General features: G+C 43.4%; 1 protein-coding gene across 2 annotated transcripts in view; it reads left to right on the forward strand.

The window, feature by feature from the left end:
* LOC102132982 (uncharacterized) overlaps positions 1-15,456 on the forward strand; it is a 77,086-nt gene that overhangs the window by 26,121 nt on the left and 35,509 nt on the right. The window contains exon 8 of one of the 2 annotated variants that reach the window (XM_015445161.4): positions 202-297. The exons of the other annotated variant lie outside the window; for it this stretch is intronic. Coding sequence (XP_015300647.3) covers positions 202-297 — 96 coding nt within the window. The remainder of the gene's footprint in view (positions 1-201; positions 298-15,456) is intronic. 2 annotated transcript variants of the gene reach the window in all.

Below are 15,456 nucleotides of genomic sequence, written 5' to 3' on the forward strand. Positions count from 1 at the left end.
AAAAAAAAAAAAAAAAAAAAACCCACAGGACTGAAGTGAATGTGATCTTGACAAGAGGTCAGATCATTCCCTTTTGTGAGAAATATCTCTGCCTAAAGTGAACATAAAATAAAGGCCATAACCAACATCAAGGTGTGTCAGAAACCCATTCATTTCACTTTCAACAGGCTGCTTTTTAAAAAGTCTTTTTTTCTCGACCAGCCAAACAGAGAGGAAGTTCAACTTTGAACCAGATTACAAAATCGTCTGAAGCTGTAACAGTGAAAACTACTTCAGGGAAGAAAAAGAGGAAAAAAGGTATTTTTTTTTTTAGTCGTTTCAACTGTTCCTTCCACTTCCCTCATCTTCTAAATCACTTCCTCCTTTCATGAGCTGTGTGTTCCACTACTAAAGAGTTGGACCAAACAGAGAAAAACTCAAGTGGAGAAAAAAGAACACTCAATGTCTTGTGACTTCATGTAAACCAAACACCAAATGGCTTTGCCACGGCCATCAGAGGAATTCATCTTTGACGTGTTCAACATTTCAAAAAAAAAGAGTAATGGGGCCTCAGCTGGTTTGGGAATATTTCTGCAATGAACAGCCTGTGGCATCTGATCAATTCAGCTCACAGACTTCCATCCTATGATTTTTACTTACAATAAGCTACTGTGTAATCTGGAAGGAATTTTAAGAAATCAACAACTCTATAACCTCTGAACTGGATTAGACTATATGAGAAGGTATCTAAGTATTAAAGATGGGCAGCTAAGCATTAGGGACCCGGATTGTATCCCAGACACTTCCACTAATGTCTGGTTCTCAGAATCCTCTTCTGCAAAATGAGAACTTTTTGCTCACAGGATCCTAAATTCCACCCCAGCTTTACCATTTTGAAATTCTAAAGAGACAACGCAAGACTATCCTTGCGTGGTCATGAACACAGTCTTTGGGAAGTTCCTTGTGGAGGCTAATCTAAATTTGTGTCATTCTGTTTTAGTCTGTTTCATGTTTTTCCCTACCATGAGTTTGGGGGAGGGCAACTGGCCCTTATAATGAAGCTTGTGATCCTTTGGCTTTCCCTTCTTCAATATTAATCTGTTTTTCTGCAGTCTTTTTCTGTCCTGGAGATTATCCTTATAACTCCTCCGTGAAATCTCATTGAATTAGAAAATTACAAATTCTTATGATCCGAAATGTCAAATGAAAATGTAAAGTAAGAAAATTCATCAGACTGGCCAGGTGCAGTGGCTCAAGCCTGTAATCCCAGCACTTTGGGAGGCCGAAGCAGGCAGATAACCTGAGGTCAGGAGTTCAAGACCAGCCTGGCCAACATGGTGAAACCCCGTCTCTACTAAAAAAAAATACCAAAAAAAATTAGCTGGGTATAGTGGCAGGTACCTATAATCCCAGTGACTCAGGAGGTTGAGTCAGGAGAATCGCTTGAACCCAGGAAGCGGAGGTTGCAGTGAGCCAAGACTGCACCATTGCACTCCAGCCTGGGCCACAAGAGCAAAACTCTATCTCGAAAAAAAAAGAAAGAAAGAAAGAAAATTCATCAGACTGTCTCTGTTATCTGATATAGGCTAATAAAGACTATTAATATAGCCTTGTCACTGGGCAGAGCTAATTTTGGAAAGTCTATTAAAGGAAAAAAAAGAAGAAGAAAGAACCAGGTGAGTTTATAATTTGTTTTTGACAGTGTCTTAGTCAGTTTGGGCTGCTGGAATAGAATACAATAAAGTGAGTGGCTTAAATAGCAAACATTTATTCCCTACAGTTCTGCAGGCTGAGAATTCCAAGATGAAGGCACTGGAGGATTCAGTGTCTGGAGACGGCTGCTTCATAGATGGCTGTTTTTTTCCCAGTGTTCTCTCATGGTGGGTAGAAGGCTAGAGAGCTCTCTGGGGTCTCTTTCCTAAAAGTACTGTGAACCCAGGAAATCGGAGACAAGTCTCAGTTAATTTAGAAAGTTTATTTTGCCAAGATTGGAGATGCGCCCGAGACACAGCCTCAGGAAGTCCAGACAATATGTGCCCAAGACGGTCAGGGCACAGCTTGGTTACGGTCAGGGCACAGCTTGGTTTTATACATTTAGGGAGACATGAGACATCAATCAATATATGTAAGAAGTACATTGGTTCGGTCTGAAAAGGCGGGACAACTTGGAGCAAAGGCAGGAAGGCTCAAAGCAGGGAGGGAGCTTCCAGGTCACAGATAGGCGATACAAAAACTGTTACATTCTTTTGAGTTTCTGCTTAGCCTTTCCAAAGGAGGCAAATCAGATATGCATCTATCTCAGTGAGCAGAGGAGTGACTTTGAATAGAATGGGAGGCACGTTTGCCTTAAGCAGTTTCCAGCTTGAGTTTTCCTTAGTGATTTTGGGGACCCAAGATACTTTCCTTTTATAATACAAATCCCATTCAATGGGGTCTCTACCCTTATGACCTAATAATCCCCCAGAGGCCTACACTTCATGATTCCATCACATCTGGGTTTAGGATTTCAGTACATGAATTTTAGGGTGACACAAACATTCAGTCCATAACAGAGTTACCACACAGGAGTTGGGACTCCTGTGAAGATGAGAATAATCCGTATCTCCAGGACAAGTGGCCCTGCACTGGGCTGGATGACCTCGGAGGGGAGAGGAACGCTGGGTTGCCAATCCTAACTTGGAATCTAGGCTCAGTATCTTTTACCAGAAAGTGGTAAAAGAACAAAGGAGCATCTAACTGCATCACACTGTGCAGCTACCCCGGCACTGCAGAAAAACCAACGAATCAAGATCTGTTTGGGAGTTTCAAGCCCTCTGAAGGCTCGGGTCAGGCCCTGACCACTCCTATTTCTTGAGCCTTCCCGATTTTAAAAACAAAAATTAATTAATGGCAAGGAAGGTTAAAATAGATGGCATAATGTTTGAAGACTTTATGTTTGATGCAATAACTCTCCTAACACACATAAAATCCCAGTGAATACCTGCATAACATCATTAGGCAACAGTACCAGAAGCTGACTGTGGCCCTTTGTAAATGTGACTCTTCCTATGTGCCATACCCCCAGGGTAACCCTTGCAGGTGTTAAACCCCCCTTAGAAGGTGGATAGTTTGAGAGAAAAGTTAAAAAAAAAAAAAAAAAAAGCAGTACAACTACTCATCCTTCAGCTTTTAAATAACAGCATTGTTGAGGCCTATCATGCATGTCCCTGTGAAGAGACCACCAACAGTCTTTGTGTGAGCAATAAAGCTTTTTAATCACCTGGGTGGAGGTGGGCTGAGTCTGAAAAGAGAGTCAGCAAAAGGATATCAGGGTGGGGCCATTTTATAGGATTTGGGTGGGTAGTGAAAAATTACAGTCAAAGGGGGTTGTTCTCTTGAGGGCAGGGGCAGGGCTCACAAGGTGCTCAGTGGGGGAGCTTCTGAGCCAGGAGAAGGAATTTCACAAGGTAATGTCATCAGTTAAGGCAGGAACTGGCCATTTTCACTTTTTTTTTTTTTTTTTTTTTTTTTTTTTTTTGAGACAGAGTCTCGCTTAGTCGCCCAGGCTGGAGTGGCACGATCTCGGCTCACTGCAAGCTCCGCCTCCCGGGTTCACGCCATTCTCCGGCCGGGCGCGGTGGCTCACACCTGTAATCCCAGCACTTTGGGAGGCCGAGGCGGGCAGATCACAAGGTCAGGAGATCGAGACCATCCTGGCTAACACTGTGAAACCCCGTCTCTACTAAAAATGCAAAAAATTAGCCGGGCGAGGCGGCGGGCGCCTGTAGTTCAAGCTACTCGGGAGGCTGAGGCAGGAGAATGGCTTTTGTGGTTCTTCAATTGCCTCAGGCCATCTGGATATATGGCAGCCTTGGGCTCAAAGGCCTGACATTCCTATCTTCTTAATAAGAAAAACAAAAGAAGATAGTGGTGAACTGTTGGGGCCGTGAAAATTTTGGGGTCTGGTATGGAGAGATAATGGGCAATGTTTTGAATGGGATTAGGGGCGGCATGGGAACCTAGAGTGGGAGAGATTAAGCTGAAAGGAGATTTTTGTGGTAAGGAGTGATATTGTGGGGTTGTTAGAAGGAGCATTTGTTGTATAGAATGATTGGTGATGGCATGGGTATGGTTTTGTATGAATTGAGAAACTAAATGGAAGACACAGGGTCCAAATAAGAGGAGAAAAACAGGTATTAAAGGACTAAGAATTGGGAGGACCCAAGACATTCAATTAGAGAGTGCCCAAGGGGGTTCAGCATAATTACTTGCTTTGTTGGTGAGTTTTTGGGCTCTATCCTTGAGTTTTTTATGTTGTCATATACCAGACCAGATTGATTTTGGTAAAAACATCTAGAAATATGCAAAGTCCAAGATGGCCAAATAGAAACAGCTCCAGTCTACAGCTCCTAGCATAAGTGACACAGAAGACGGGTGATTTCTGCATTTCCAACTGAGGTACTGGGTTCATCTCACTGGGGCTTGTCGGACAGTGGGTGCAGGACAGTAGGTGCAGCCCATGGACAGTGAGCCGAAGCTGAGCAAGGTATTGCCTTACCCAGGAAGCACAAGGGGTCAGGGAATTCCCTTTCCTAGCCAAGGGAAGCTGTGACAGACAGCACCTGGAAAATCAGGTCACTCCCACCCTAATACTGTGCTTTTCCAACAGTCTTAGAAAATGGCACATTAGGAGATTATATCCCACACCTGGCTTGGAGGGTCCCATGCCGACAGAGCCTTGCTCACTGCTAACGCAGCAGTCTGAGATCAAACTGCAAGGCGGCAGCGAGGCTGAGGGAGGGGTGCCCACCATTGCTGAGGCTTGAGTAGGTAAACAAAGAGGCTGGGAAGCTCGAACTGGATGGAGCCCACCGAAGCTCAAGGAGGCCTGCCTGCTGCTGTGACTCCACCTCTGGGGGCAGGGCATAGCTGAACAAAAGGCAGCAGAAACTTCTGCAGACGTAAACATCCCTCTCTGACAGCTTTGAAGAGAGTAGTGGTTCTCCCAGCACAGAGTTTGAGATCTGAGAACGGACAGACTGCCTCCTCAAGTGAGTCCCTGACCCCCGAGTAGCCTAACTGGGAGGGACCTCCCAGTAGAGGCCGAGTGACACCTCATATGGCTGGGTGCCCCTCTGAGATGAAGCTTCCAGAGGAACAATCAGGCAGCAACATTTGCTGTTCTGCAATATTTGCAGTTCTGCAGCCTCCACTAGTGATACCCAGGCAAACAGGGTCTGGAGTGGACCTCCAGCAAACTCCAACAGACCCGCAGCTGAGGGTCCTGACTGTTAGAAGGAAAACCAACAAACAGAAAGGACATCCACACCAAAACCCCATCTGTACGTCACCATCATCAAAGACCAAAGGTAGATAAAACCACAAAGATGGGAAGAAACCAGAGCAGAAAAGCTGAAAATTCTAAAAATCAGAGCACCTCTTCTCCTCCAAAGGAACGCAGCTCCTCGCCACCAATTAAACAAAGCTGGATGGAGAATGACTTTGACGAGTTGAGAGAAGAAGGCTTTGGAAGATCAGTAATAACAAACTTCTCTTAGCTAAAGGAGGATGTTCGAACCCATTGCAAAGAAGCTAAAAACCTTGAAAAAAGATTGGATGAATGGCTAACTAGAATAAACAGCATAGAGAAGAACTTAAATGACCTTTTGGAGCTGAAAACCATGGCACGAGAACTACGTGATACATGCACAAGCGTCAGTAGCCAATTCGATCAACTGGAAGAAAAGGTATCAGTGATTGAAGATCAAATGAATGAAATGAAGTGAGAAGAGAAGTTTAGAGAAAAAAGAGTAAAAAGAAATGAACAAAGCCTCCAAGAAATATGGGACTATGTGAAAAGACCAAATCTACGTCTGATTGGTGTACCTGAAAGTGACGGGGAGAATGGAACCAAGTTGGAAAACATTCTTCAGGATATTATCCGGGAGAATTTCCCCAACCTAGCAAGGCAGGCCAACATTCAAATTCAGGAAATACAGAGAACACCACAAAGATACTCCTCTAGAAGAGCAACTCCAAGACACATAATTGTCAGATTCACCAAAGTTGAAATGAAGGAAAAAATGTTAAGGGCAGCCAGAGAGAAAGGTCAGGTTACCCACAAAGGGAAGCCCATCAGACTAACAGCGGATCTCTTGGCAGAAACTCTACAAGCCAGAAGAGAGTAGGGGCTGATATTCAACATTCTGAAAGAAAATAATTTTCAACCCAGATTTTCACATCCAGCCAAACTGAGCTTCATAAGTGAAGGAGAAATAAAATTCTTTACAGACAAGCAAATGTTGAGAGATTTTGTCACCACCAGGCCTGCCTTACAAGAGCTCCTGAAGGAAGCACTAAACATGGAAAGGAACAACTGGTACCAGCCACTGCAAAAACATGCCAAATTGTAAAGACCATAGATGCTAGGAAGAAACTGCATCAACTAATGAGCAAAATAACCAGCTAACATCATAATGACAGGATCAAATTCACACATAACAATATTAACCTTAAATGTAAATTAACCGATCCCACAGAAATACAAACTAACATCAGAGAATACTATAAATGGTCCAATTAAAAGACACAGACTGGCAAATTGGATAAAGAGTTAAGACCCATCAGTGTGCTGTATTTAGGAGACCCATCTCATGTGCAGAGACACACATAGGCTCAAAATAAAGGGATGGAGGAAGATCTATCAAGCAAATGGAAAACAAAAAAAAGCAGGGGTTGCAATCCTAGTCTCTGATAAAACAGACTTTAAACCAACAAAGATCAAAAGAGACAAAGAAGGCCATTACATAATGATAAAGGGATCAATTCAACAAGAAGAGCTAACTATCCTAAATATGTATGCACTCAATACAGGAGCACCCAGATTCATAAAGCAAGTCCTTAGAGACCTACAAAGGGACTTGGACTCCCACACAATAATAATGGGAGACTTTGACATCCCACTGTCAACATTAGACAGGTCAACAAGACAGAAAGTTAACAAGGATATCCAGGAATTGAACTCAGCTCTGCACCAAGCAGACCTAATAGACATCTACAGAACTCTCCACCCCAAATCAACAGAATATACATTCTTCTCAGCATGACATCACATGTATTCCAAAACTGACCACATAGTTGGAAGTAAAGCACTCCTCAGCAAATGTAAAAGAATAGAAATTATAACAGACTGTCTCTCAGACCATAGTGCAATCAAACTAGAACTCAGGATTAAGAAACACTCAAAACCGAACAACCACATGGAAACTGAACAACCTGCTCCTGAATGACTACTGGGTACATAATGAAATGAAGGCAGAAATAAAGATGTTCTTTGAAACCAATGAGAACAAAGACACAACATACCAGAATCTCTGGGACACATTTAAAGCAGTGTGTAGAGGGAAATTTATAGCACTAAATGCCCACAAGAGAAAGCAGGAAAGATCTAAAAGTGATACCCTGACATCACAATTAAAAGAACTAGAGAAGCAGGAGCAAACACATTCAAAAGCTAGCAGAAGGCAAGAAATAACTAAGATCAGAGCAGAAGCGAAGGAGATAGAGACACAAAAAACCCTTCAAAAAATCAATGAATCCAGGAGCTGGTTGTTTGAAAAGATCAACAAAATTGGTAGACTGCTAGCAAGACTAATAAAGAAGAAAAGAGAGAAGAATCAAATAGATGTAATGATAAAGGGGCTATCACCACCGATCCCACAGAAATACAAACTAACATCAGAGAATACTATAAACACCTCTACGCAAATAAACTAGAAAATCTAGAAGAAATGGATAAATTCCTGGACACATACACCCTCCCAAGACTAAACCAGGAAGAAGTTGAATCCCTGAATAGATCAATAACAGGATCTGAAATTGAGGCAATAATTAAGAGCCTACCAACCAAAAAAAGTCCAGGACCAGACGGATTCAAAGCCAAATTCTACCAGAGGTACAAGGAGGAGTTGGTACCATTCCTTCTGAAACTATTCCAATCAATAGAAAAAGAGAGAATCCTCCCTAATTCATTTTATGAGGCCAGCATCACCCTGATACCAAAGCCTGGCAGAGACACAACAAAAAAAGAATTTTAGACCAATATCCCTGATGAACATCAATGCAAAAATCCTCAATAAAATACTGGCAAACCAACTCCAGCAGCATATCAAAAAGCTTATCCACCACAATCAAGTGGGCTTCATCCCTGGGATGCAAGGCTGGTTCAACATACACAAATCAATAAACGTAATCCATCCTATAAACAGAACCAAAGACAAAAACCACATGATTATCTCAACAGATGCAGAAAAGGCCTTCCACAAAATTCAACAGCCCTTCATGCTAAAAACTCTCAATAAATTAGGTATTGGTGGGACATATCTCAAAATAATAAAGAGCTATTTATTACAAACCCACAGCCAATATCATACTGAATGGGCAAAACTGGAAGCATTCCCTTTGAAAACTGGTACAATACAGGTATGCCCTCTCTCACCACTCCTATTCAATGTAGCGTTGGAAGTTCTGGCCAGGGCAATCAAGCAGGAGAAAGAAATAAAGGATATTCAATTAGGGAAAAAGGAAGTCAAATTGTCCCTGTTTGCAGATGACATGATTGTATGTTTAGAAAACCCCATTGTCTCAGCCCAAAATCTCCTTAAGCTGATAAGCAACTTCAGCAAAGTCTCAGGATACATAATCAATGTGCAAAAATCACAAGCATTCCTATACACCAATAACAGGCAAACAGAGAGCCAAATCATGAGTGAGCTCCCATTCACAATTGCTTCATAGAGAATAAAATAGCTAGGAATCCAACTTACAAGAGATGTGAAGGACCTCTTCAAGGAGAACTACAAACCACTGCTCAACAAAATAAAAGAGGACACAAACAAATGGAAGAACATTCCATGCTCATGAATAGGAAGAATCAATATCATGAAAATGGCCATACTCCCCAAGATAATTTATAGATTCAATGCCATCCCCATCAAGCTACCAATGACTTTCTTCACAGAATTGGAAATAACTTACTTTAAAGTTCACATAGAACCAAAAAAGAGCCTGCATTGCCAAGACAACCCTAAGCCAAAAGAACAAAGCTGGAGGCATCACGCTACCTGACTTCAAACTATACTACAAGGCTACAGTAACCAAAACAGCATGGTACTGGTACCAAAACAGAGATATAGACCAATGGAACAGAACAGAGCCCTCAGAAATAATACCACACATCTACAACCATCTGATCTTTGACAAATCTGACAAAAACAAGAAATGGGGAAAGGATTCCCTATTTAATAAATGGTGCTGGTAAAACTGGGTAGCCATATGTAGAAAGCTGAAACTAGATCCCTTCATTACACCTTATAGAAAAGTTAATTCGAGATGGATTAAATACTTAAATGTCAGACCTAAAACCGTAAAAACTCTAGAAGAAAACCTAGGCAATACCATTCAGGACATAGGCATGGTCAAGGACTTCATGTCTAAAACACCAAAAGCAATGGGAACAAAAGCCAAAATTGAGAAATAGGATCTAATTAAACTAAAGAACTTCTGCACAGCAAAAGAAACTACCATCAGAGTGAACAGGCAACCTATAGAATGGGAGAAAAGTTTTGCAGTCTACCCATCTGACAAAGGGTTAATATCCAGAATCTACAAAGAACTTAAACAAATTTACAAGAAAAAAATCAAACAACCCCATCAAAAAGTGGGCAAAGGATATGAACAGACACTTCTCAAAACAAGACATTTACGCAGCCAACAGACACATGAAAAAATGTTCATCACTGGCCATCAGAGAAATGCAAATCAAAACCACAATGAGATACCATCTCACACCAGTTAGAATGGCAATCATTAAAAAGTCAGGAAATGACAGGTGTTCAGAGGATGTGGAGAAATATGAACACTTTTACACTGTTGGTAGGACTGTGAACTAGTTCAACCATTGTGGAAGACAGTGTGGCAATTCCTCAAGGATCTAGAACTAGAAATACCATTTGACCCAGCCATCCCATTTATAGGTATATACAAAAAGGATTATAAATCATGCTGCTATAAAGACACATGCACATGTATGTTTATTGTGGCACAATTCACAATAGCAAAGACTTGGAACCAAGCCAAATGTTCATCAATGATAGACTGGATTAAGAAAATGTGGCACATATATACCATGGAATACTATGCAGCCATAAAAAAGGATGAGTTCATGTCCTTTGTAGGGACATGGATGAACCTGGATACCATGATTCTGAGTCAACTATCGCAAGGACAGAAAACCAAACACTGCATGTTCTCACTCATAGGTGGGAATTGAACAATGAGAACACTTGGACACAGATTGAGGAACACCACACACCGGGAACTGTGGTGGGGTGAGGGGAGAGGGGAGGGATAGCATTAGGAGATATACCTAATGTAAATGATGAGTTAATGGGTGCAGCACACCAACGTGGCACATATATACATATGTAACAAACCTGCACATTGTGCACATGTACCCTACAACTTAAAGTATAATAAAAAAATTCTCATAAAAAAAGAAATATGACCAGGCACAGTGGCTCACGCCTGTAATCCCAGCTCTTTGGGAGGCCGAGGCAGGCAGATCACGAGGTCAGGAGATCGAAACCATCCTGGCTAACAGTGTGAAACCCCGTCTCTACTAAAAATACAAAAAATTAGCCGGGTGTGGTGGCAGGTGCCTGTAGTCCCAGCTACTCGGAGGCTGAGGCAGGAGAATGGCGTGAACATGGGAGGCAGAGCTTGCAGTGAAAAAAAAAAAAAAGAAGGAAATATGCAGCGTCCTCCTGTTTTAGCAGTGAGTAAGTCAAGGCCTATTCCTGTCTTCTTATGTTCATAATAAGAAAAACAAAACAAAATAGTAGTGAAGTGTTGGTGTCATGAGGGGAAGAGGAAGCTGTTCGGTTCTATTTGCAAATTGAATTTTGTGAGTAAGGAAAACTAGTATGCATGTGCCTGTCCAGTTAGCAGGTAAACACATGTAGGTGGAGGAGCCACAGAGGAAGAAGAGATTTTTTAAAGGCAAAACTGGAAATGTAAACTGAAAAGATGAGGAGAAAAACTGGTCTTGAGGGACAGAAGTTGGAAGGCTAGCTGCTTCTTTAGTTACCTTATTAGCATAAGTGTTGCCTTGAGTGATGAGATCTGATGCCTGTTGATGGCCCTTGCAGTGAATGACCCTAACTTCCTTGCAAGTAGAGCAGCTTTAAGAAGAGTTTTTATTATGGAGGCATTAATGATGGAGGACGTTTGTGTAGTGAGGAAATCTCTTTCTTCCCATAAAACAACATGGTGGTGCAGGATGTGGAAGGCATATTTAGAGTCAGTATAAATATAAATATTGACGTGTAGTCCCTTTGCAGAAGTGAGGGCCTAAGTTAAGGCAATGAGTTCGGCTTGCTGAGAGGTAGTGGAGCGGGGCAGAAGGGTAGCCCCAAGGATAGACGTGGAAGATACTATAGCATAGCCTACCTTTGCTGGTGGGTGGTGATTGGGTCTGGAAGAACTATCATCAATAAACCAAGTGTGGTCTGGGTGGGGAACAGGAAAGAGGGAAATATGGGGAAATGGGGAGAATGAATGATTTAGTTAGGATGGCAAAACCAGGTATCCAAAGGGGAAAGTACCTAATCATGCCTATGAAGGAAAGGAGTTGTTGGTTTGTAGAAGGGGGTTGGGGTTTGGAAGATTAGCCAGACACAATCAGCAGGGAGAGCATGTGTGTTTTTATGAAGAATTATGCTGAGATAGGTAACGGATGAGGAAGAAATTTGGGCTTGACTGAAGTAATGGGGGCTGTCCCTGAAGCCTTGTGGCAGTACAGCCCAGGTAAATTGCTGAGGCTGATGGGTGTCAGGGTCAGTTCAAGAGAAAGTGAAGAGAGGCTGGGATGAAGGGTGCAAAGGAATAGTAAAGAAAGCATGTTTGAGATTCAGAACAGAATACTGGGTTGTGGAGGGAGGTATTGAGGATAGGAGAGGATATGGGTTTCGCACTACGGGGTGGAGAGGCAAGACAATTTGGTTGATAAGGTGCAGATCCTGAACTAACCTGTAAGCCTTGTCCAGTTTTTGGACAGGTAAAATGGGGGAATTGTAAGGTGAGTTTATAGGCTTTAGAAGCCCATGCTATAGCAGGCGAGTGATAACAGGCCAGGCATTCCTCCAGGACCTCCTTCCCCAGGATCTTGTTTCAAGTACCAGAAATCTGGCCACTGGGTCAAGTTATGCCCGCAGCCTGGGATTCCTCCTAAGCCATGTCCCATCTATGTGGGACTCCACTGGAAACTGGACTGTCCAACTCGCCTGGCAGCCACTCCCAGAGCCCCTGGAACTCTGGCCCAAGGCTCTCTGACTGACCGCTTCCCAGATGTTGTAGGCTTAGCGGCTGAAGACGGATGCCTAATCGCCTGAAAAGCCTCCTGGACCATCGCAGATGGAAAAGAAGGCAATGTGCAGTGGGCAGCTTCTGTATTGATTAAGAATGGGACAGACTTATCCTCCACTGTAAGAGTTACCCAAAGCATCTGTGATAACAGGCTTTAACCTTTTTAAAGCCTGCTGTGGAATGGGATATTGGCGTTGAGTGGGGTAAGGGTGATTAGGTTTTAATGGAATGATAAGGGGTGCATGAATGGTCACCAAGGTAGGTGTAGAAGTATCTTATATTTGTGGATTAAGGTAGGGAGACACAAGGGGAGTCTGCGAAGGAGGCTTTGAACTGGGGAAAAGGGGAGCAATGAGGTGTGGTCGCCAGATGGGCCATGAACTGGGCTAGGTTTTTATATTTGATGAGAAAGAGCCTAAATGCTAACTGATTTGGGAGAGGTTGGATAAAGAAAAAGGGGCATTAACCTTGACTATGCCTTCAGCTCCAGCCACTTCTTTAAGAGGAAATTGTTGGGCAGGTCGGGTAGGGCTAGTCGTGGAATGAAACTGTAAGCCGGAGCAGGTATGAGGAAGGGAGGTGATAAAAGGATTATAGGGTCGGGGAGCGGAGGCTGAGGAAGAATTGGGACCTGGCTCGGCCTGGCGAGGAGCAGCCTGGGGAGGAGGGGAGAGGTCAGATGGGTCCGTAGAAAAGGAAGATTGAAAAGACTCAGCGACACTTGGAGTTGGTAAAGGATCAAGGCAGGCATCCCCGCGGTGATCAGACACCACTGAAATGTGAGTGAATAATCAAGCAGGCGTCCTGGCAGTGATTAAACACCAAGGGAAGACTGTCTTCCAGAGTCCGTGACCGATACTGGAGTTTTGGGTTCACAGCTAAAATGCATCTCCTCTGTCTCTACCAGAAAAGGAAAGGAACTGAAATTAAGGGAAGGGAGAGATTGAAGGGTGGTGCCGATATTGAAAGGAGAAAGAGGTTGAGGGATAGTAAGAGAGGTTGGAGAAGAGAGTAAAAAGAGGCCGCTTACTCGATTTAAAATTGGCGCTATGTTCCTTGGGCTGGTTGGTCTGAGGACCCGAGGTCTTAGGTGGATCTTTCTCATAGAGCAAATAGCAGGAGGACAGGGGATTGATCTCCCAAAGGAGGTCCCCCATCTGAGTCACAGCACCAAATGTCACGTGGGTTCGTGTGAAGAGACCACCAACAGGCTTTGTGTGAGCAATAAAGCTTTTTAATCACCTGGGTGCAGGTGGGTTGAGTCTGAAGAGTCAGCAAAGGGAGTTAGGAGTGGGGCAGTTTTATAGGATTTGGGTAGCTTGGGCTCAGAGGTCTGATAAGGCCCAAGTTACAACAGTGCCTTTCAGCTACTAATACTCCATTACAGACAAAGGAGGCAGCCCTGAGCTTACAAAATGAGGGGCTTATATGGGGGAGAGAAACCCTGGGGGTGTTTGTTGGTTAACTCTGCGGCATATCACCCTATGGAGTTTATGGTACCGGAGGGTGTAGGTAAAGTTTGTCTATGCATGACCTCCCGCTGTGTGGTCCGGATGGTTTGTAATTGGGGTTTGCTTTATAGCAGTAAGGCCTGATAGGTAAAGTCTGCTGGCTTCACCGTGGTGCCTAGATAAGGGCTTAGAAATGTAAAAAGGCTTGGGGAAGGGGAGTGGTGTTGGCGATACCAAGAATCTCTTTTGGGGGTGGTTTGTCTCTAACATTCCAGCCTTTTAATAGGTAATGGAGAGGGACAGCATTGTCGTTTGGCTACTTCCTACTGGGAAGGGGCGACGGTTATGGGGGGAGGCTGGACGGTAGGGACTGCTGTTCTTGGAGCTATTGGTATTCCTGGAGCAGCATCATATTTTGTGTTGTCCAGTGGGTGAAGGCTCTGATATGGTCCTGTAAAAACTGGATTAGAAGGCATAGGAGACATGAGCCAAATGCTAGAAAGAGAAGAACGATTATGGCAGGGCCTAGGAGGGGCATTAGCCATGGAAACCAGGTACTAAAGGACCAGGAGGGCCACGCTGGCCATCGGGGGACATTTTTCTTAATTTTTTTGTTCAGTTCGTTAGTCTTTTTACAGCATCTTGTACTAAGCCAGATTGGTTAAGATAAAAGCAACACTGTTTATCTAGAAAAAGGCAGAGTCCTCCTTTTTTGGCTGTGAGTAGGTTTAAGCCTCGGCGGTTTTGAAGAACTACTGCTGCTAAAGAATCTATTTGCGATTGGAAAGTTGTAATGGATTTAGCTATGTCTGCCAAGCTATTTGTGAGGTCTTTGGAGAGGGATTGGTAATAGGAAACGGAGGTGGCTAATCTCGCAATCGCAGTTCCAACTTCTGTAATTATTCCGAGGGCTACTAACAGAGGTATGAGTTGTATAGCATGGCAGTGTCGGATAGGGGTATTAACTGGGATTGGTAGGGTCTGGTCTCCTAGGGCAACGTTGATTTTTGGACTGAGGAAAACCAGGGTGCAGGTGCCTCTCCAGTTAGAGGGGAGGCAAATATAAGTTGAGGTACCACAGAGGAAAAGTATGCCTTGGCTTGGTACAGAGAACTTGTTGTGTATGCTGAAAAGATATACTATTTTGTTATTTTCATGCATCCATACTTCTAGGGTCCTGGCTAGGGCTGCTGCTGTAAGTGGTTGTAAAGAAGTGTTTGGTTTCGGCTGGGAGGCTTTTGGGCTGTTTTTTCCCAATGTAAGAGGAAGGGCTTTTTCTTTTTTTTTTAACTAAGATTCATGTGGAGGTGTTGCTGGATGTTGGGATAAGGAGACAGTTGCTGGTGGTGGGTGCAGGAATGGTGCATGGAGAGGGGAGTGAAGGGTAGAGGGATAAACAGGGGAGATGTGGCCATTGCAGGGCTCTGAATTTTTGTTAAGGAGGTGGGAGGTGTCAAGGGTGGGGGTGCTAGAGAAAGGAAGCCTATCTTTATTGTTGGCAGCTTTGACAGTAGTATGTTTGGTGGAAGGTTTGAGTTGTAGGGTATAGTTGCACAGTTTGGAATTTAGGTGGCTGAGAGGACTGCCAGAGGGTAGATGTTGTTGGATGCACAGTGGTGCTGGA

The sequence above is a fragment of the Macaca fascicularis genome, chromosome 2 (assembly GCF_037993035.2).
Source record: "Macaca fascicularis isolate 582-1 chromosome 2, T2T-MFA8v1.1".
NCBI lineage: Eukaryota > Metazoa > Chordata > Mammalia > Primates > Cercopithecidae > Macaca > Macaca fascicularis.